The sequence below is a fragment of the Chionomys nivalis genome, chromosome 20 (assembly GCF_950005125.1).
Source record: "Chionomys nivalis chromosome 20, mChiNiv1.1, whole genome shotgun sequence".
Taxonomy (NCBI): domain Eukaryota; kingdom Metazoa; phylum Chordata; class Mammalia; order Rodentia; family Cricetidae; genus Chionomys; species Chionomys nivalis.
The window spans coordinates 4,432,529-4,451,631 of record NC_080105.1 but is presented as its reverse complement, the minus strand read 5'-3'; the positions used below and the strand labels follow the sequence as shown (position 1 = coordinate 4,451,631).

The window sequence follows — 19,103 nt, the reverse complement described above, 5'->3', positions numbered from 1 at the left end:
TTTTTAAATTATTTTATTGATATTTTGCCTATATGTATGTCTGTGTGAGGGTGTTGGATCCTGGGGTTACAAACAGTTGTTAGAGGTGCCATGTGGGTGCTGGGAATTGAACCCAGGTCCCCTGGAAGAGCAATCAGTGCTCTTAACTACCGAGCCATCTCTCCAGCCCTTTGTCTGGCTCTTACACTGAGTTCTTGGACATGAGCTCAGGTCATCTTGCTCCAGAGCCAAGCACATTACCGCCAAGTGATCTCTGCAACTCCAAGATTAGGACATCATGAAGGGTTTTCACAGCAGACAAGACAAGGTTTCCAGGAGGGGCAGAGGCACTCTGAAAACTGTAAGGATACCTCACAGACTCAACTGCATCTTTCCTCCTTGTATAATCTTGGTGTGGATCTTCCAGCGGCTAAGGTATCCAAGAGAATTAGAAGTTGGAGATCCCAGCTAAAAAGCCAGAAGACACAGAGGCTCACAGTTAAGGGCTTGGTGGCCAGCACAAATGCAGAAAGTAAATCCATGCCAGAGATGTCAGCACACAGCTCCAAGAGATTCTATGCACTCTTTCAGCCTCCGAGGGCACTGAACTCACCTGCACAAACCCACCAGACACATACATACATTAAAACAGACCTGCTTTTCTTTGTTTATCGAGACAGGGTTCTTCGTATAGTCCTGGCTGTCCTGGAACTCGCTATGTAGACCAGGCTTGCCTTGAACTGCCTGCCTCTGCCTCATAAGCGCTGGAACTAAAAGGCGTGCGCCACCATGCGTGGTAAACTAAGATACATGGAATTTCTTTTTTGTTTGTTTTCCTTTTTAAAGCTAATCGTATAGCTTCGTGCTTGCCTAGCATGCACGCTTTCCTGGCTTCCAATGCTAACTAACACCCTATAATCCCGGCGCACGCCTGTCATCGCCAACAAAAGGATCGGGAGTGCAAGATCACCCCCACGTATACGAGGAGTTAGAGGTCAGTTTGAGTTTCCTGAGACCCCATCTCCAGAAAGCAGAAGTAAATAATAAAATACGTAAACAAAGGAGATGGCTGCCGACGGCTGCTTTCAGTTCTCCTTCCCTAGGTCAGCACACGTCTGCACGGTCGCTTCAGAAGACTCGTCGTTGCTCCAATTCTGTCTGAGGCCGATGTTGGGAAGTCGGGCGCCCCCAGTCCTTCCAAGGCGGAATCGTGTGATTCGCCAAGCCTGGACGGTGCACGAGGCTGTGAAGGACGCAGAGGCCTGAGAGCGCCCGGACGCTCTCGCAGCAACGCAGAAACCCAAATGCTCAAGCCAAGTTCGCTCCACACGCTCTACCGCGTAGCGGAACGGCGGCCGGTCCCGCGCAGGCGCCAAGAATCTCCCACGCATGCGCCTCGCTACCCACCGGCCCCGTGCGTGTTACGCAGCCTCTTCCCGCCCTCTTCCAGTCCTCACTTCCGGGGTTTCCCAGCGACCGCCGTAAATGGCGCGCCAAAGCGACCCGCGAGGCCGTCGTAAACGGCTCCCTTTGCGCCACTTCCGGCCGGCTTCTGCGGCCGGTGCTGGTGGGCGATCGTGAGGCGCCGGAGGTCGTTCCCAGCGGCTGCAGCCATGGAGATGCCGCTGCCGCCAGACGGTGAGGTCCATCCCTGAGCGGAGATCGTTAGGTTCTCCCCGCGTGCCCCCGCCGGCTGGTCGTGCCTCTCCAAGTTCCCGGCTCGGAGACGAAGCGCGCTACGGCCTCGCCGCTCCTCCCGCGGCCTCTCCCGTGGGTCCCCGCATTCCAGCGCGCGCGCTTGGCCCTATTCAGGACCCGTACACCGCCGCCTCGCTGCGGCCCGCCCCAGAGGACCCCGGCCCGATCCCCGGGTTCGAGCTGCCCCCATTGACGCCTTTTCCTCCGTCCTGCAGACCAGGAGCTTCGAAATGTCATCGACAAGCTCGCTCAGTTCGTGGCTCGCAACGGGCCCGAGTTCGAGAAAATGACGATGGAGAAACAGAAAGACAACCCGAAATTCTCGTTTCTGTTTGGAGGCGAGTTCTACAGTTACTACAAATGCAAGCTGGCTCTGGAGCAGCAGCAGCGTGAGTCCCCCCGGCCCTCGCCGCCTCGGCATTCAGTCCGGGCCCCGCCGCAGCCTTTTTCTTTGGGGTCGCATGTTTCGCGGTCTGCAAAGCCGGGCGGTTGTGTCTCTGACTGTTCTTTCTGTCGTTCCTGGGGCCCTGCACCAAGATAGACTGTTGAATCTGTGTGCCATAAGGAGTCATACATTGAAGTGTCATAAACTCTTCCCGGGCGCTGGTCGGGAGTTCCTGGATTGTCTTTGCCCAGGGGATGACGGTCTGCAGGAAGGCGGGAAGCAGAGACTTGTATCTGGGGCAGGAACTGTGTAGCCCATCCTAAAAGCTGAGACCAGAGGTTTCTGTGTGTTTCAGATGCATAGATCAAAAAGTTTCCCCTTTAGTTTCTACAGCGCTTTTTCTTTTCTTTTTTTCCTTTGTTTGTTTTAATTGGTTTTTGACACAGTTTCTCTGTGCAGCTCTGGCCATCCAGGAGCCAGCCTTGTAGACCAGGCTGGCCTCAAACTCAGAGATCTCTGCCTTCCGAGTGCTGGGATTAAAGACGTGCACCACCCTGCCTGGCCTAACTGTATCTTAAAATGTCCAACTAGGTGAGCATCAAGAAACACATGATAATAAAAATAAAATTTAGGAGCCAGATGTGGTGGGTCAGCCCTTTAATCCCAGCACTCAGAAGGCAGAGGCAGCTGGATCTCTGAGTTTGAGGCCAGTCCCGTCTACACATTGAGTTCCTGTACTAGCATGACTGCATAGACCCAGTCTCAGAAAACTGGGGAAAAAATAAAATAGTTAGGAAGCACAGCTGGTCTGTGAGGTCTCACACTGTAGCCCAGGTTGGTCTGGCAGCATGTTACTCGGACTGGCTTCCAACTCAGGCCAAACCTGCACCAGCTTTTCAGGTGTTTGGGATTACAAGTGCAAGCCAGCATACCCCAGCTTTGAATGACAACATTGTACCGGGTAACTCTAATGCCTGGGTGAGCTGTTGGAATGAGTGCTTGCCCTTACAAAGCTACGGGCATTCAAAGGTGACAGCTGCCAAGCCACAGTCCTGATGCCAAATACTTTCTTTGGTGTGCTCTGGCATTATGTTGTGGGTGGTTGATAGAAAACTTGTATATATCAGACTTTTATAGAAAACAGACAAACTTGAGCCCATGGAGCACAGGGACTTGAAGAAACTGTATGTTCAGAGAGGAGCCACCAGTGGCCACAAGTGTGAGCTAAGGGAGGGTTTGGTATGGAGAGTTCTGATATACCAATGTGGACTGGAGCCTGTGGGTCATAAGGTTTTGTCTCCTGTTTAGTCTTGGTAGAGGTCAGCTGTTTGATGTCACTTAGCCTCAGAGCGCCAAGTTCATAACCATCCTAAGGCAACAGAGAGCCACAGAGAGTTCCAACACAACAGGCTGGATTTGGGGAGAGAGGTGATTGATAGTCACCCCTTATAAGGGGGTCAGCGTAAGCGTAGAGGCAGGTGAGATCAAAGGTAGACCAGGGGATAGGTGAGGGGTGGCAACGTGGGAGTAAGTTTTGATAGTGCCTGGAAGCTGTACGGGAAGTCTGCCCATACTTCCCATCTGGACAGTCACTTGTTGGGGCTGCAAAAGGGAAAGGAAAATGCATGGAAGCCATGGCAGGTTGGAGCTGGGATCAGGAGGGCTTTCCGAGAGCCGTGCCATAGTAGGATCTACTGAACAAGACAGGGACAGCCAGGGGTAAACTGGAGGGAGAGTCTTGGACAAGCTGAGGGAGGAGGGCACAGGCTGAGGGTGGTAGGTGGTGGAAGTTCAGAAGAGGGTTTGGGTTTGACCGTAAGGGTGGAGTTGCTTGCTGAGGAGCTATGAGCGTCACCTGGACATTAAGCTCAGAAAGGGCTGTGGGCTGACTCAGTATTTTATCACTAAACCTTGGACTGGTCTAGAATGGAGCTCAGCAAGCACTGTGGTGAAGGCTAGTGCTGAGTTGTTGGTTAAAACTTCTAGTCCACCGTCACCTGGCCTTATATTTGCAGAGTGCAATAAAAGTGTGCGTTATGGGCTGTTGCCTTTCCTGTAGATCATCCGCTGGGCAAGACTGCTCCACAGGCCGTCTGCTGTGTGCACAGGACACAGTTCTCCTGGGTGTGATGCGGGCAGAGGCTGAGTAGAGTGAGGCTATGTCTACCCTCATCTGGATGGACCGCTGGGAAAGCCCAGTGCTGTCATGAGTGAAGGTCTGGGCCATCAGTGGCTCCTCCAGAGTGGAGCTCTCCTCGGAGGAGTGTGGGATTTACAGCTTAAACCAGGCCGACTAAGGCCTAAGTGATACCCGCCCCCTTGCCATACCTTCTTTGTTTTTGTTCAAAGTTCATTTCCTTTGGGTAAGCCTCAGAGGCTCCCACAGATTGGCCATGTTGTTGGCATCAGGCAGGGCCCAGAAGTAGAGGGTAAGCAGGCCATCTTGTTAAAGTCCTGCCTGCAGGCAGGGAAGTCCCTTTTCTCCAGACATACTGATCCCTCATCTGGCCAGCATGGGCCCAGACACTTACTGTCATACCACAGGAGGTCTGGCAGGTCTTGGAGACACTCCATCCCTGTGTGTGCTGGCCAGACCTTCAGAATATGTCTTGAGTGAAGGGAGAGTTTAGGGACCAGTCCCATGGAACAAACACACCCCTAGGGTAGATACCACATCTCCAGCAATGGCCATAGTACCTCAATCCTGGCTAAGAAGGGAAGATGGGCAGATTCAGCCTATGTGGTGAGGAGGTGGTACAAAGGCAGCATTGATGATCTCCAGGAAGACCAGGCACAACAAGGGAAAAAGAGCACGGGCAGGTTGGCCGTATGAGTTGGAGAGTGAACTTAGCTTTTCTTCCATCAACTCCTCCATACTGGTCAAACCTGATGCATCTCAGGGAACCTGGGGCTGGCCCTGGGCTCACAGGACCCATCTCTCTCCTACCAGTCATCTGCAAGCAGCAGGCCCCAGAGCTGGAGCCAACTGCAACCATGCCCCCTCTGCCACAACCTCCGCTAGCTCCCACGGCACCCCTCACTCCGGCCCAGGGCACCCCGTCAATGGACGAGCTCATCCAGCAGAGCCAGTGGAGTCTTCAGCAGCAGGAGCAGCACCTGCTGGCCCTGCGTCAGGTACAGCTGTTTCTTGGGCTAGTGACCATGGGGTCACCTTCCAGTAGGACTGTGGAACATTCACAGGTGTTGCTAGGTGGACTTGTGGATGCCACCACCTGGTGACTTGGTGCCTATCAGGCTGAGTGAGTAGGGAGGGACCTCATTGGCTAATCTGTTAGGCTGATCCTATTGCCAAGTTCTCTAGGGAGGAGAATCAGAAATGAAAGGAGTGATGTAAGGACCTGGGTACTAGCCCCAATTGGTGTTTCCTTGCTTGCCCTTGTCACACACCAAGCATGTGTGTTTGCTACCCAACATAGACTGGACACCAGACTGGCCTCTTAGTCTTAACTGGCTTGGTGGCCCATACTTAGCATTTGTGGTTTGGGTTCTGGTTTGGTTTGCTTTGCTTTGCTTTTGAGACAGCATCTCCCCAAGCTGTCCTAGAATCACAGTCTTCCTGCCTCAGCCTCCCAAGGGCTAGGATCACAGGTGCCTACCACATGTTCACATATTAGCCCTCATTCCTGCCTCCCTGGCTTCATTTTCCTGTTAGTTGAGGCCTGTTCTGCCTACTATGGTGCCTACCGTCACAGGATTTGGCATATGCTAAAGACAGATACCAGTGTATCTGCTAGAGCCCCTGTTCACACCACCTGTCCCTTATGACCTTCCCAGGAGCAAGTGACTGCAGCTGTGGCACATGCAGTGGAGCAGCAGATGCAGAAGCTGCTGGAAGAGACACAGTTGGACATGAGCGAGTTTGACAACCTGCTACAGCCCATCATTGACACCTGCACTAAGGATGCCATCTCGGTGAGGCTCAGTGTGGGGTGGGGGTGCCGTCACCTGCCTGACCACCCACTCACCCTGGCCTGACTCTCAGGCTGGGAAGAACTGGATGTTCAGCAATGCCAAGTCCCCACCACACTGCGAGCTAATGGCAGGCCACCTGCGCAACCGCATCACCGCCGATGGAGCACATTTCGAGCTGCGGCTGCACCTCATCTATCTGATCAATGATGTGCTGCACCACTGGTGAGTACGCAATCCCTCGGGCCATAGCCCACACCTGTAATTACGGGTCTCCCTCCCAGCTAACCAGACCACCCCTGCCACACACACACTGTCCACTGCATCCCCTCCCAGGACAGTCTGGCACCTCCAGAAGGCAGGCCTTGGGTTCTGCTGCCTCCTTTCTACTTCCGCAGCCATCGTGTGTCTGCTTTAGGCTGCTGTCCTCCCTCCCCACCACTGCTCCTCACAGCCAGACACATGGCTACTACACTGTGTGGGCCCTGCCTCCCTCTGTCCAGATATATCCTGAGGGCTGCTTTTGATGACTCTCTGGCTATCAGACTTCTCCTCTGTGCTATGGCTCCAGCCTCTTAGGGCCTGGGAGGTGTGCCTCTGCATGGCTACCGGGTGAGGTCGATGGAGGAAACCAGAACCCAGAACTCTGGCCAGAGGCAGGTGCAGGAGTCCATGCTAGTGTCACATGCTGACAGTCAGCTGGTGCGGGAGTCCATGCTAGTGTCACATGCTGACAGTCAGCTGGTGCGGGAGTCCATGCTAGTGTCACATGCTGACAGTCAGCTGGTGCGGGAGTCCATGCTAGTGTCACATGCTGACAGTCAGCTGGCTGCCTCCCTGCCTTTCAGCATGACCATGACAGCCAGGACACCTGATAAGTGCATGACTCCCAGGAGAGCAGGAGGAGCTGGCCTGCTCCCTGCCTCATCTCCATGTCTGTCCTGCTGGGAAGTGAGCAGTGGCTCTGCTACCTACGCCCTCCTGCACTGCACCTTTTTCTCTCAGTGGCTTGCTGCTGCCTCTGAGGACAGAGCCTCTGCTCAGATGGCCTCTCCCCCACTCCCTGCTATACTCTTCACCTGGACTCACACAGAAGTCTGGCCTGCAATGCCTTTCGTTACCCAGCTCCTGCCAGTCCTTGCTGCCCTGTGACCTCAGCTGTGGGAGCTGAAGCTGCTAGCCTCTGTCTGCATCTTTCCTGGGTCGGCATATGGTTGCTGAGCCACTGTCACACAAGAGGCCTGGATTCACCATACTGCACAGCTGGAGGGGCCTTCTTGGGCTGTTTCTTCCTCTTTGTCCCCTCTCAGTGGCACTGGGCACAAAACCCAGGGTCTTGGCACATGGCATGCAAATGCTGTGCCTGGGGCTGACCATAACCTTTGTGGGTGGTTAGGCTCCAAGAAGCCTCCTCAGAGGCCCTATGGGGCTGGGGAATCCCTGCTGAGCGGGTTGTTGAGCCTGCTTGGGCACAGTGGTAACTAGGTCCTGACCACAGCAGCCCCACTGCGCCCTTTGCACACACGCAAGCCCTTTGGTGGGCCCTTCTGATAGTAAGGCCTTGTTCTGAATAGCCCTGGGGTGCACACTCGCTTGTCTCCCAAGACAAGGCACCTGCATTATAGGTAGTCCTGTGTGGTTGGGGGCATTTCCTGAGGAGAGGGTGCTGTGGCTGCAGCAGCATGGTAACGGGTGCGTGGCCGGGTCCCGCCCCAGGGCCCTGACGCGCGGAAGGTCTCTCCCTCACAGCCAGCGCAAGCAGGCCCGGGAGCTGCTGGCTGCCCTGCAGAAGGTGGTGGTGCCTATCTACTGCACTAGCTTCCTGGCTGTGGAGGAGGAGAAGCAGCAGAAGATTGCCCGGGTATGAGGCCGCTGGGCTGGCTGGGTGGGTGGGTGGGTGAGCCGCTGGGCTGAGGCCGCTGGGCTGGCTGGGTGGGTGGGTGAGCCGCTGGTATGAGGCCGCTGGGCTGAGTGGCATGGCCTCTGCCTCACCAGTCTTCCTCTGCACCAGCTCCTACAGCTCTGGGAGAAGAATGGCTACTTTGATGACTCCATCATTCAGCAGCTACAGAGCCCCGCCCTGGGACTTGGCCAGTACCAGGTGAGCGCCACACAGCAGGGGCTACCCATCACTACAAAGTCTTAAACTGTGGATGTTTATCTTGCATACCTTTTAGCTATCGGGTCCCAGAGTGGTCCCTTGACTGGTGGTGTTCTCTCCACCAGGCTACTCTGATCAACGAGTACTCCTCAGTGGTGCAGCCTGTACAGCTGGCTTTCCAGCAGCAAATCCAGAGCCTCAAGACACAGCATGAAGAGTTTGTCAGCAGCCTGGCCCAGCAGCAGCAACAACAGCAGCAGCAGCCACAGCCACAGCCACAGATTCAGCTGCCTCAGATGGAAGCAGAAGTGAAGGCCACACCCCCACCAGCAGCACCTCCCCCAACCCCAGCACCTGCTCCCACCATCCCACCAACTACCCAGCCAGGTACGCGGTTCCCTCCACCTCTTACAACTGAATGCCTTGGCCAGACAGTGGTGGCACATGTCTTTAATTCCAGCACTTAGGAGGCAGAGGCAGGCAGATCTCTATGAGTTCGAGGCCAGCCTGGTCTAGAGAGTGAGTTCCACGATAGGTTCCAAAGTTACAGAGAAGCCCTGTCTCGGGCGGGGGAAAACCAAACAAAAAAACAAACCTGAATGCCCTAAACGTCATTTATTCCCCTGGTCCCCTGGCCACCTGCTCCACAGCCTGCCCACCGCTGGGCCAAGAGTAATCCGCTTATGTGCTCAGACTAGGCCAGCAGTGTCTGCTCATCATGGCCCCCAGAGTAGGAAAGAGGAGGCAGGCTAGTGCATTAATCCACACTTGGTACACTGTTCAAGGTACCAAGGGCTGGGTGAGCTCAGCACGTGTGTAGCCCAATCCTAAACATACAACAACACACGTCTGATGTCGTGTTTGTAGTGTACATGTGTATGTGTGTAAGGACCACGTACGAAGAAACCTGGGTAAGGTCTGAAATGAGTACTCAGGAAGCTGAGGCAAGAAGATTTTAAGTTCTAGACGAGCGAGTACTTGCCATGCAATCACAAGGGCCTCATTTTAAAAGTCAGGTGTAAGGTGGGCAATCAAGGCACACGCCTTTAATCCCAGCACTCGGGAGGCAGAGGCAGGCGGATCTCTGTGAGTTTGAGGCCAGCCTGGTCTACAAGAGCTAGTTCCAGGACAGACACCAAAGCTACAGAGAAACCTTGTCTCAGGGAAGAAAAAAAACAAAAACAAAAAACAGAGAGAAGGCTGGGTAGAGTAGTGTGTGTCAGCTCAGTGCTGGGAAGGCAGAGGCAGGCAGATTCCTGGAGTTCAGTGAGACACTGTCTCCAAAACTGAGGTGGAGACCAGTAAGGCGACTCAGTGGGTAGAAGCACTTGCAGGCATCTGATGACCTCAGTTTGATCCCTAGGATCCACAGGATGGCAGGAGAGAGCCTGCTGCCAAGAGTTGCACTCTGACTACCACGAGATGAGTTCACTAAAAAAAATAATTTGAGCTGGGCAGTAGTGGTACCTATTTTTAATCCCAGCACTCAGGGGGGTAGGGGCAGCTGGATCTCTGTGAGTTCCAGGACCGCCAAGGCTACACAGAGAAACAGAAACCCTGGGGTGGGGTGGGGCAGTATGTCAACTTATAGACAAAACAGTGACGTGTCATGAGCATTGAGAATGTCCGCTCTTGTATCCCTAGAGGACTGTGGTGGTGACATTGGCAGCAGTGGCTTTCAGTGACTCTAGGAACACAGTTCAGTTCTGTCCTGGGCTGGGTTGGGGGTGTTAGGCTCAACAGTCCTCCTCCTCCTGACAGGCCGCTCCTAACTGACTGTCACCTGTGTTTAGATGACAACAAGCCTCCCATCCAGATGCCTGGTTCTTCAGAGTACGATGCCTCGGCAGGTGTTCAGGATCCTGCAGCTGCTGGCCCTCGGGGTCCTGGCCCCCATGAGCAGATCCCGCCAAACAAGCCCCCGTGGTTTGATCAGCCTCACCCTGTTGCTCCTTGGGGTCAACAGCAGGTACGTCGTCTATTGAGAAGACGTGTGTGACAGTTAAAGGCCTGCTCTGTGTGCTCCTAGTAGGGTCCTGTGGGGCAGCAGGCAGGGGGCGGCCATAACAGCCCAGGGACAGTGGACCCTGAGCAGACGCCCGGTACCACCATTGTTTGGGCCACTCAGGGTCCTCTTTGGCCTGTCCTTACTAGTGCAGCTTTCAGGTCTGTCAGGAAGGATAGAAGGAAGATGTGAAGTGGTGAGCTTCCCCCAGAGGCTGCAGGTGCTGCCTGCAGTGCCAAAACTCTGGGTGACTCAGACCAGAGCAGAGATCACATGGGACATGACCAGCCCCGTAATTTGCTAGGTGAGATTGACTGGAGCGTCTGGGTACAGCATACTTTCCCATCAATGGGACATGGCCATGCCACTGTAGAGAACACTTACGGGTGCCAGGGATGTGTCTCTGGGCTGAGAACTACAGGTCTCAGATCTGAGCCTCACCCCTCACCTTCAGGTTTAGTTGACAAGAGATGCACATCCCTGTCAACAGTACCCATGTCCCAGTGTGGGCTGTGAGTCTGCTGGTGGGCACATGGGAACCTTTGAGGGAGGTATGTGACAGGCTTTGCGTAGGCTCAGTATGATCTGTGGGATGGAGGGCTGGTCCATTGAGGCTTACCAGCCAGTATGGCAGTTCACCACCAAATCTGGAGGTTACAGGCGTTAGCAGCCCATGTAGAGATGGTAAGGTCCTGGATTCTATCCCTAGAAGTGGGGGATAGAACCAGGCTTGTAGTTGCAGTCTTTGGAAGGCTGAGGCAGGAGGATTGAGTTTCAGGCTATCCTGGAACTGGAGTGGAGCGCCGCCCATACCCCTCTTCCCCCAGTAAAAAAGACCTTGAAGCCAATCAGGCTTCTCATCCTGCCTTCATGGTACCTTAGAAATCATCCTGCACCAGGCAGTGGCAGCACATGCCTTTAATCCTAGCATTTGGGAGGCAGAGGCAGGTGGATCTCTGTGAGTTCCAAGACAGGCTCCTAAGCTAGCTACACAGAGAAACCCTGTCTCAAAAGAAAAAGAAATTGTTCCTGCTATTGGATTCGTCTCAAAAAAAAAAAAAAAAGAAAGCAAAAAGAAATTATTCCTGCTATTTGAGAATTCAGCCTTCTGCTTCTCTTGGAAGCCAGAGGAGAGAGCACCCTACTTACCTGGCATGGATCATGTAGCTTGCTGCCAAGCCTTGGGAGTGCTGGGGGACCTGTTGTGGTCTTTCCTGTACCAACCTAAGAAAGGCAGCTGTTGTCCTGGAGAAAGAAACAAGGACAGGTGTCTAGGCTGACCTCAGGCAGTATTCTGGATGAGAGGGTCTCTTGCTATAGAGTGGGGTGGTTTAAGGCACATGGCCCAATTTGTTGGGATGTTTTGTGGCGTGGTACAGGATGTACCCCTGATATGTCCCACTAGGGATCTGGTGCCTGTTGGGCCTGAGGGAGACACATTTGGTCCTGCTTGCTTTAGATGTGAGGTTGCAGCCCCAGTGGGGACCTAGGAGAGAGAGATAACTGCAGACCTTGATCTCATGTCTGTGTTTTGCCTTGCAGCCCCCAGAGCAGCCTCCATATCCACACCACCAAGGTGGACCACCTCACTGCCCACCCTGGAACAACAGCCATGAGGGCATGTGGGGCGAGCAGCGTGGGGACCCTGGCTGGAATGGGCAACGAGATGCTCCCTGGAACAACCAGCCAGATCCCAATTGGAATAACCAGTTTGAAGGACCATGGAACAATCAGCATGAGCCACCACCCTGGGGTGGTGCCCAGCGTGAGCCGCCTTTCCGGATGCAGCGGCCTCCCCACTTCCGTGGGCCCTTCCCACCCCACCAGCAGCACCCACAGTTCAACCAGCCTCCACACCCCCACAACTTCAACCGCTTCCCACCCCGCTTCATGCAGGATGACTTCCCCCCTCGTCACCCTTTTGAGCGGCCACCCTACCCTCACCGCTTCGACTATCCCCAAGGAGACTTCCCCGCAGGTGAGTGGGTAGGGCAATGTAGGAAGGCCTGTTGGGGTGTCCCAGGTATGCCTGGCTGTCAGTGTTGTGGAAGTGACAGGTATAGGATGGGTATGGAATGGGCAGACAAGGGTGGCCTCCACCCTGCACCCACACGCACAGGCCACCTGGACTTTTCTGTCTGTACTTCCAGCACCATATTCCTGCTCTTGCCTTGCTGTCCTTCCTGGCTGTTCGCCCATCTGAAGCTGTACCTGTGTCTTCTTGTTTCTTGTGGTTGCTATGTCAGCCTGAGCTGGACACAGAAGGCATAAGACAAGAGAGTGTGCCTCAGTGGTAGAAATCCACACCCTACTCAGGGTCCTCAGGGCTGGCCTCAGGAAGGCTTCCTCTGCATGTGTCCTCCCTGTTCTCTTCAGAGGACCTCAGGCAGTTGGGGTGGAGTCCAGCAGAGTAGCCATAATGTTATGCTTCAAGGGCAGCTGCTGGCTCAGCTGTCTTGAGTCCTGGCAGAGAAAGACCTCAGCACATCCCCAGGGAGGAGGTGGAAGTTCAGCTTGGTGCCACTGGGTGCAGTGGTGTGGCCCTTCAGTCTTGTCACTTGAGTCCCCTTAGTCGCACCCATATCTGTGAGAGTTCCAGGCCTCCTTATTGGCCTTCTCACTCCACTTGGCTACAGAGCAAGCTGGAGACAATGTTTTGTTTTGCAGAGATGGGACCTCCTCACCACCACCCTGGCCACCGCATGCCACACCCTGGGATCAATGAGCACCCGCCCTGGGCCGGGCCCCAGCACCCTGACTTTGGCCCTCCTCCCCACGGCTTCAATGGCCAGCCTCCCCACATGCGGCGACAAGGTCCACCTCACATCAACCATGATGACCCCAGCCTGGTCCCCAATGTACCCTACTTCGATCTTCCGGCGGGGTTAATGGCTCCCCTTGTGAAGGTGATACTGGACAGGGTGGTAGGTGGTAGTGTATTGTGGAAGGAAGGGTGTGCTGATGTTGGGCTGGGTTCCTGCCCTGCCGCTGTCTTCTACTGTGTGGCCAGGGAGGACTCTGCAGGGCACAGGCAATAGCGTGTTCTCCTACAGCTGGAGGACCATGAGTACAAGCCTCTGGACCCCAAAGACATCCGCCTGCCACCCCCCATGCCACCCAGCGAGAGGCTGCTCGCAGCTGTGGAAGCCTTCTATAGCCCACCCTCCCATGACAGGCCGAGGAACAGGTAGGGAGGCTGGGCCCCAGGCCTGGTTGAGCCTCTGCCCTCCTAGTCCAACTTGCAGGTGAGGAGCTGGTTCCTCCAAACATTCTATGCATTGGTCTCGGAGGCTGGGCATGGAGTACAGGCCTTGTGCCTACCATGTCCTTCAGTGGGAAGGAGGTCTAAACACGTAGCAGAGCCCTAGCTGCCTCCTGGTTAGCTTCCTCCCTGGCCATTATGGCCCTTGGAGGCCATCCCAGGTCTCTCATGGGGGCCTTGTCTTACAGTGAGGGCTGGGAGCAGAACGGCCTCTATGAGTTCTTCCGAGCCAAGATGCGAGCAAGGCGGCGCAAGGGCCAGGAGAAAAGGAACAGGTGATCTGGGTGGGTGTCATGGAGCCAGCCCCGTGGTGTGTGGTGCCCTAACTGGCCATCCTCACTATGGCATTTCCCCTGCAGCGGCCCCTCCAGATCACGCAGCAGGTCCAAGAGCCGAGGCCGCTCATCATCTCGCTCCAGCTCACGCTCCTCGAAGTCTTCGCGCTCCTCCTCACGCTCACGATCCCGCTCCCGCTCCCGCTCCTCCTCACGCTCCAGGTCCAGGTAGGCATGTGGGGCATTGAGAAGCCCGTGCACTGCTCCTACCAGCCTCCATTGTCTCACTGTCCCCACAGAAGCCGTAGCCGGTCACGCTCTTCCAGAAGCCGCTCACGCTCCAGGTCAAGATCCAGGTCCAAGTCATACTCTCCGGGGAGGCGGCGACGCTCCAGGTCCAGGAGCCCCACCCCACCGTAAGCCGCTGGTGTGGGGTATTCAGAGGCACCCCTATTGCTAAAGGGCAGGTGGCATCACTCAGACCAACTGGGCCAGCCCGCAGGCCCTTTCCTGCCATGCTTAAATGGCTGCTCTCGGTGTTCTAAGTCCCATTATAGAGTTCATCAGCTCACCACATAGCTCTCTTCATTCCAGCTCTGCAGCTGGCCTGGGTTCTAATTCAGCACCTCCCATACCAGACTCAAGGCTTGGAGAAGAGAACAAAGGCCATCAGATGCTGGTGAAGATGGGTGAGTACCTGAGTCAGTGCCAGCTTCCTGCATGGGACCCTGCTGGGGGTTCAGTGGTCACACACAGCCTTGCCATGTGCACCTTCTTTGCTCCCTCAAGGTTGGAGCGGGTCTGGTGGCCTTGGTGCAAAGGAGCAGGGCATCCAGGACCCCATTAAAGGCGGCGATGTCCGTGATAAGTGGGACCAGTACAAGGGCGTGGGCGTGGCCCTGGATGACCCTTATGAGAATTACCGCCGCAACAAGAGCTACTCCTTCATCGCCCGCATGAAGGCCCGCGATGAGTGTGAGTAATGGTGTGGGTGGGCAGGGCGGGCATAGTCCTGCTGGAGAGGTGGAGTGACGGCCCTGTTCTCACACAGTCTCCACGTTTGGGGCGAGAAAGGAAGAGAAGGAAGATTAACACAGGCCTCAGGTGGCGCTGCGCAGTGTGGAAGGGGCTCCAGCTTTGCTTGCCCATGTCCTGGAGGAGGTGCTGCAGATACCTCGGCCTCTCGGTGCCAGGATAGCAAAGCTCAAAACCAAGACCACCCCACCCCCACCCCCAGTGATGCACAGCCCAGAGCCAGGCAGTGAGACCCGCACTGCACCCAGCAGCTGGTAAAGGTCACAAGGAATTTCATTTTGGTTCCACCTGGTTTTGTGTTAGAAAAGAGTGAAGGCTGACTCCTGATGTGTGGCGTCGGGAGACCCTCCTCCTCCCTTCGTCGTTTAGCTGCATTTTATCCCTGTCCTCAAATGTTAGCTGTTTGCTATCACCTGGACACAGCTTCCGAGGAGACAGGGTCAGGAAAAGATGGCCTCCAGAGTCCCTCCACCCAGCACAGCCTCAGCCTGCAGCTCCCGCCTGGGGAGCCCAACACCAGCGAGGAGCACCCCAGAGCATGGGGTGCCATGGAGTGCGGGGCACCAGCCGGGCAGCATTTCCTGTGCTGTTTGATTTGTGTGCCCCAGCCATTCCCAGAGGGGGAGGGAGGAGGCCCGGGCGCTCCTGGGGCTGCAGCAGCCTGGTGCCAGCTGTTTGTACAGACTTTTGAGATGTTCTTTTCAATAAAATGCAGAGCCCTCTACAACTTCTCAGCACCACATAAGACACTTGATTTTTGTTTTAGATTTCCCATAGCTGTGATGTGTGCAGACGTGTCTGACTCGGGACAAACAAGCAGACACATGTGCTGTTAACCACTGATTGTGGATTTTACTGTTTTGCCTTCAAATAAAGCCTTTTGTAAAAGATCAGTTTGTCCACCTGTGGGTGAGATGTGCACATGGGCATTGTGCAGGCTGCTCCGAGGTGGATGCCAGCTGTGTTGGACACCGTGCTCAGAAGACCTGTCTCAGCCCCTGGCGTGGAATATTCCCCAAGGGGCAGCTGCTTCCCTCTTGGATGATCCAGACATCTGGCATGTGCAGTCTGTTGCATTGACTCGTGGCTCCATCCTGCTTTGAGTGCCTGTGGCAGGTCCTCAGCTGTCCTCATGACGTACCCACAGAGCCACAAGCTGGTCAAGTGGAGGCTTAGAATCCATGTATGGTTGTTATTGAGCTGAGATTAAGCAGGAGATCCCCAGCCTTATCTGCCCCCACATGAATGAGATGGACAGAGGTACCCAGGTAAGCCTCACCTACTGGGACTTGAAGTGAAGCTCCTCCTTTGCCTCCTGAAGGGCAGCCTCCATGGTCAAGGGTGCAGGCCTGTGACACCTAATGTACTGTAGGACACAGGATGGTAAATAAAATATGGCTGGGCCCTTAGCCTGGGAGGCGGACTGCCCCAAGGTGCTACATTCAAGATGTTTTAAAGTGAAGAGCCACGCTGGGTTCTGGGTGACGTGGTCAGGCTGGGAAGTAGTGATCTGAGGACTCACTGAGCTGGGTGTGGTGGTGGCACACACCTGTAATCCTAGTATTTGGGAGGCTAGGGTGGGGGAATGTAAAGTTCTAGGTCAAGCCTGGGCTATACAGCAAGACCCATCAGAAATAATGTGGAGCCTACAAGATAGCTAAGTGGGGTAAAGGAACTTCCTGATAATCTGACCTCAATCCCCAGGACCCACATGGACGGAGACTCCTGTCAGTTGTCCTCTGAATGAAAGGAGCTGGGTGGGTATGGTGGTGTATGCCTGCCATCACAGCACTTTGGAGCGAGGATGAGGCAGAAGGCTTGCCATTTGCCTGAGGCCAGCCTAGAGACAGACCCTGGATCCAGAATGAAAGCTGGGCAGATGGCTCTAGCTGAAAGCACTGGCTGCTTTTTGCAAAGGACCTGGGTTTGGTTCCCAGCACCCACACAGAGACTCACAAGTGCCTGTAATTCTACCTCTAGGGGATTTAATGTCTTCTGAGATCCTAAGGTACATGTATACATATACATATATGCAGCAAAATGCATGTAAAAAGAAGAGGGTCAGCTGAGTGGTGGCACACACCTTTAATCCCAACTCAAAAGACAGGTAGGTGGATCTCGAGTTCAAGGCCAGCCTGGTCTACAGAGTGAGTTCCAAGACATCCAGAGTTACAAAAAGAAACCCACCATTAAAAAAGGAAAATCAAAATCCCAGCAAAATTCTTCATAGACCTTGAAAGAACAATACTCAACTTCGTATGGAAAAGCAAAAAACCCAGAATAGCCAAAACAATCTTGTACAATAAAAGACTTTCTGGAGGCATCATAACCCTGACTTCAAACTCTACTACAAAGCTACAGTACTGAAAACAGCCTAGTATTGGCATAAGAACAGACAGGAGGACCAATGGAACCGAAGAGAAGACCCGGATATTAATCCATACATCTTCGAACACCTGATTTTTGACAAGGAAGCAAAAAATATCAAATGGAAAAAAGAAACCATATTTAACAAGTGGTGCTGGCATAATTGGATCTCAACATGCAGAAGAATGGAAATAGACCCATATCTATCACCATGCACAAAACAAGTCCAAATGGATCAAAGACCTCAACATAAAGTCAGCCACACTGAACCTTATAGAAGAGAAAGTGGGAAGTACACTTGAACACATTGGCACAGGGAACCACTTCCTAAATAGAACCCCAGCAGCACAGACATTGAGAGAAACAATAAATGTGACCTCCTGAAACTGAAAAGCTTCTGTAAAGCAAAGGACACAGTCAAGACAAAACGACAGCCTACAGAAGGGAAAAGATCTTCACTAACCCCACATCAGACAGAGGTCTGATCTCTAAAATATACAAAGAACTCAAGAAATTGGACACCAAAAGAACACATAATCCAATATAATAAAAATGGAGTACAAACCTAAACAGAGAACTCTCAACAGAGTAATCTAAAATGGCTGAAAGACACTTAAGGAAATGTTCGACATCCTTAGTCATCAGAGAAATGCAAATCCAAACAACTCTGAGATTCCATCTTACACCTGAAAGAATGGCCAAGATCAAAAACACTGATGACAACTTATGCTGGAGAGGTTGTGGGGAAAAGGGAACACTTCTGCATTGCTGGTGGGAGTGCAAGCTGGTACAACCCCTTTGGATGTCAGTGTGGCGATTTCTCAGAAAATTAGGAAACAACCTTCCTCAAGACCCAATAATACCACTTTTGGGTATATATCCAAAGGATGTTCAATCGTGCCACAAGGACATGTGCTCAACTATGTTCATAGCAGCATTGTTTGTCATAGCCAGAACCGGGAAACAACCTAAATGCCCCTCTACTGAAGAATGAATAAGGAAAATGTACATTTACACAATGGAGTACTACACAGCAGAAAAAAATAACGACAGCTTGAATTTTGCAGGAAAATGGATGGAACTAGAAAACATTATTTTGAGAGAGGTAACCCAGACACATGAAGACAATTATCACATGTACTCACTCATAGGTGGTTTTTAAACACAAAGCAAAGAAAGCCATCTTACAAACCACAATCCCAGAGAACCTAGAAAACAATGAGGACCCTGAGAGAGACATAGATATAATCTACATGGGAAGTAGAAAGTATAAAAAGATAAGATCTCCTGAGTAAATTGGGAGCATGGGGACCTTGGGCAAGGGTTGAAGGGGAGGGGAGAGGCAGTGAGAGGAGCTGAGAAAAATGTAGAACTCAATAAATATCATGGAAAAAATAAAAAATAAAATGAAAAAAAAAAAGGAAGGAAAGAGTGGGGAGGGTGCTCTCTAGTGTTAGTCCAAGAAACAAGCAGCTGCAGCCTGTTTGGTCTGGAAGGGCACAATACCCATCCCTAACATGGTGTCCAGAGTGGAGTCCAGCCTGAGGGGACAGGCACCCCAGTCCCATTGCTAGCCCACCCAGGCTATGACCAGTTACCTCTCTGGTTTCCTCCAGGGTGTGGTAGTGAAATGTTTCCCCATCCAGGGACTGCAGGAGGGATGCGTGCAGATGGCGACTGGCCTCGAAGAACTGCTGTGTCAGGCTCAGCTGCTGCTTCAGCATGTCATTCAGCACCAGCACTGCAGGGCTGTAGGCCGTCAGGGCTGCAACCAGCACAGCCCATGTTGCTCAGTGGCTCTCCAGTGCCACCTGTGCCGCCCACACCCCCTCCCAGGGTCCTCAGAGTCCAGATTCCTGCAGACCTGCTGTTTTCTGGCCAGTCTGCCCTCACAGCCATGAAGCTCTTCCTGAGTCTCTGTTCTATATTAACCACACACATGTGCTCCACTTAAGGTCAAGAAAAATCTTTAGCTGGGCATGGTGTCACATGTCTGTCGTCTCAGCAGAGGCATATGAGGCGCTAGGATCTGGCGCTACAAGCCAGCTTGGGCTATGTATGCCCAG

The 19,103-nt window shown here is 53.6% G+C and overlaps 2 protein-coding genes across 5 annotated transcripts in view; one reads left to right on the top strand and one right to left on the bottom strand.

Moving 5' to 3' along the window:
• The first annotated feature begins 1,532 nt into the window (after positions 1-1,532).
• Cherp (calcium homeostasis endoplasmic reticulum protein) lies at positions 1,533-15,560 on the top strand. Of its 2 annotated transcripts, none has more exons than XM_057752395.1 (18): positions 1,533-1,617; positions 1,893-2,066; positions 5,013-5,197; positions 5,858-5,995; positions 6,066-6,217; positions 7,742-7,853; positions 8,004-8,093; positions 8,219-8,480; positions 9,887-10,062; positions 11,641-12,076; positions 12,766-13,004; positions 13,152-13,285; positions 13,549-13,635; positions 13,720-13,863; positions 13,935-14,051; positions 14,230-14,324; positions 14,425-14,610; positions 14,687-15,560. In XM_057752395.1, the coding sequence occupies exons 1-18, from the start codon at positions 1,593-1,595 to the stop codon at positions 14,725-14,727; spliced, it is 2,793 nt and encodes a 930-aa protein (XP_057608378.1). In that variant the 5' UTR covers positions 1,533-1,592; the 3' UTR covers positions 14,728-15,560. The 2 variants fall into 2 exon arrangements, with proteins under 2 accessions (XP_057608378.1, XP_057608379.1); XM_057752396.1 differs by lacking the exon at positions 1,533-1,617 and adding an exon at positions 2,522-2,653 and having other exon boundaries at positions 1,950-2,066.
• C20H19orf44 (chromosome 20 C19orf44 homolog) overlaps positions 15,516-19,103 on the bottom strand; it is a 17,008-nt gene continuing 13,420 nt past the window's right edge. For 2 of the 3 annotated variants that reach the window (XM_057752397.1, XM_057752400.1), the window contains exons 7-9: positions 18,636-18,802; positions 15,950-16,036; positions 15,516-15,841 (exon numbers count right to left, since the gene is read on the bottom strand). In XM_057752397.1, the coding sequence (XP_057608380.1) occupies positions 15,950-16,036; positions 18,636-18,802 (254 nt within the window). In that variant the 3' untranslated portion in view covers positions 15,516-15,841. The remainder of the gene's footprint in view (positions 15,842-15,949; positions 16,037-18,635; positions 18,803-19,103) is intronic. The other variant, XM_057752399.1, reaches the window with a different exon arrangement.

Bases quoted from the DNA above. Each gene is read 5' to 3' on its own strand.
- Cherp (XM_057752395.1), top strand. From the start codon at position 1,593: ATGGAGATGCCGCTGCCGCCAGACG. The intron at 1,618-1,892 runs GTGAGGTCCATC...TCCGTCCTGCAG, and splicing joins GATGCCGCTGCCGCCAGACG to ACCAGGAGCTTCGAAATGTC. The intron at 10,063-11,640 runs GTACGTCGTCTA...TTTGCCTTGCAG, and splicing joins CTCCTTGGGGTCAACAGCAG to CCCCCAGAGCAGCCTCCATA.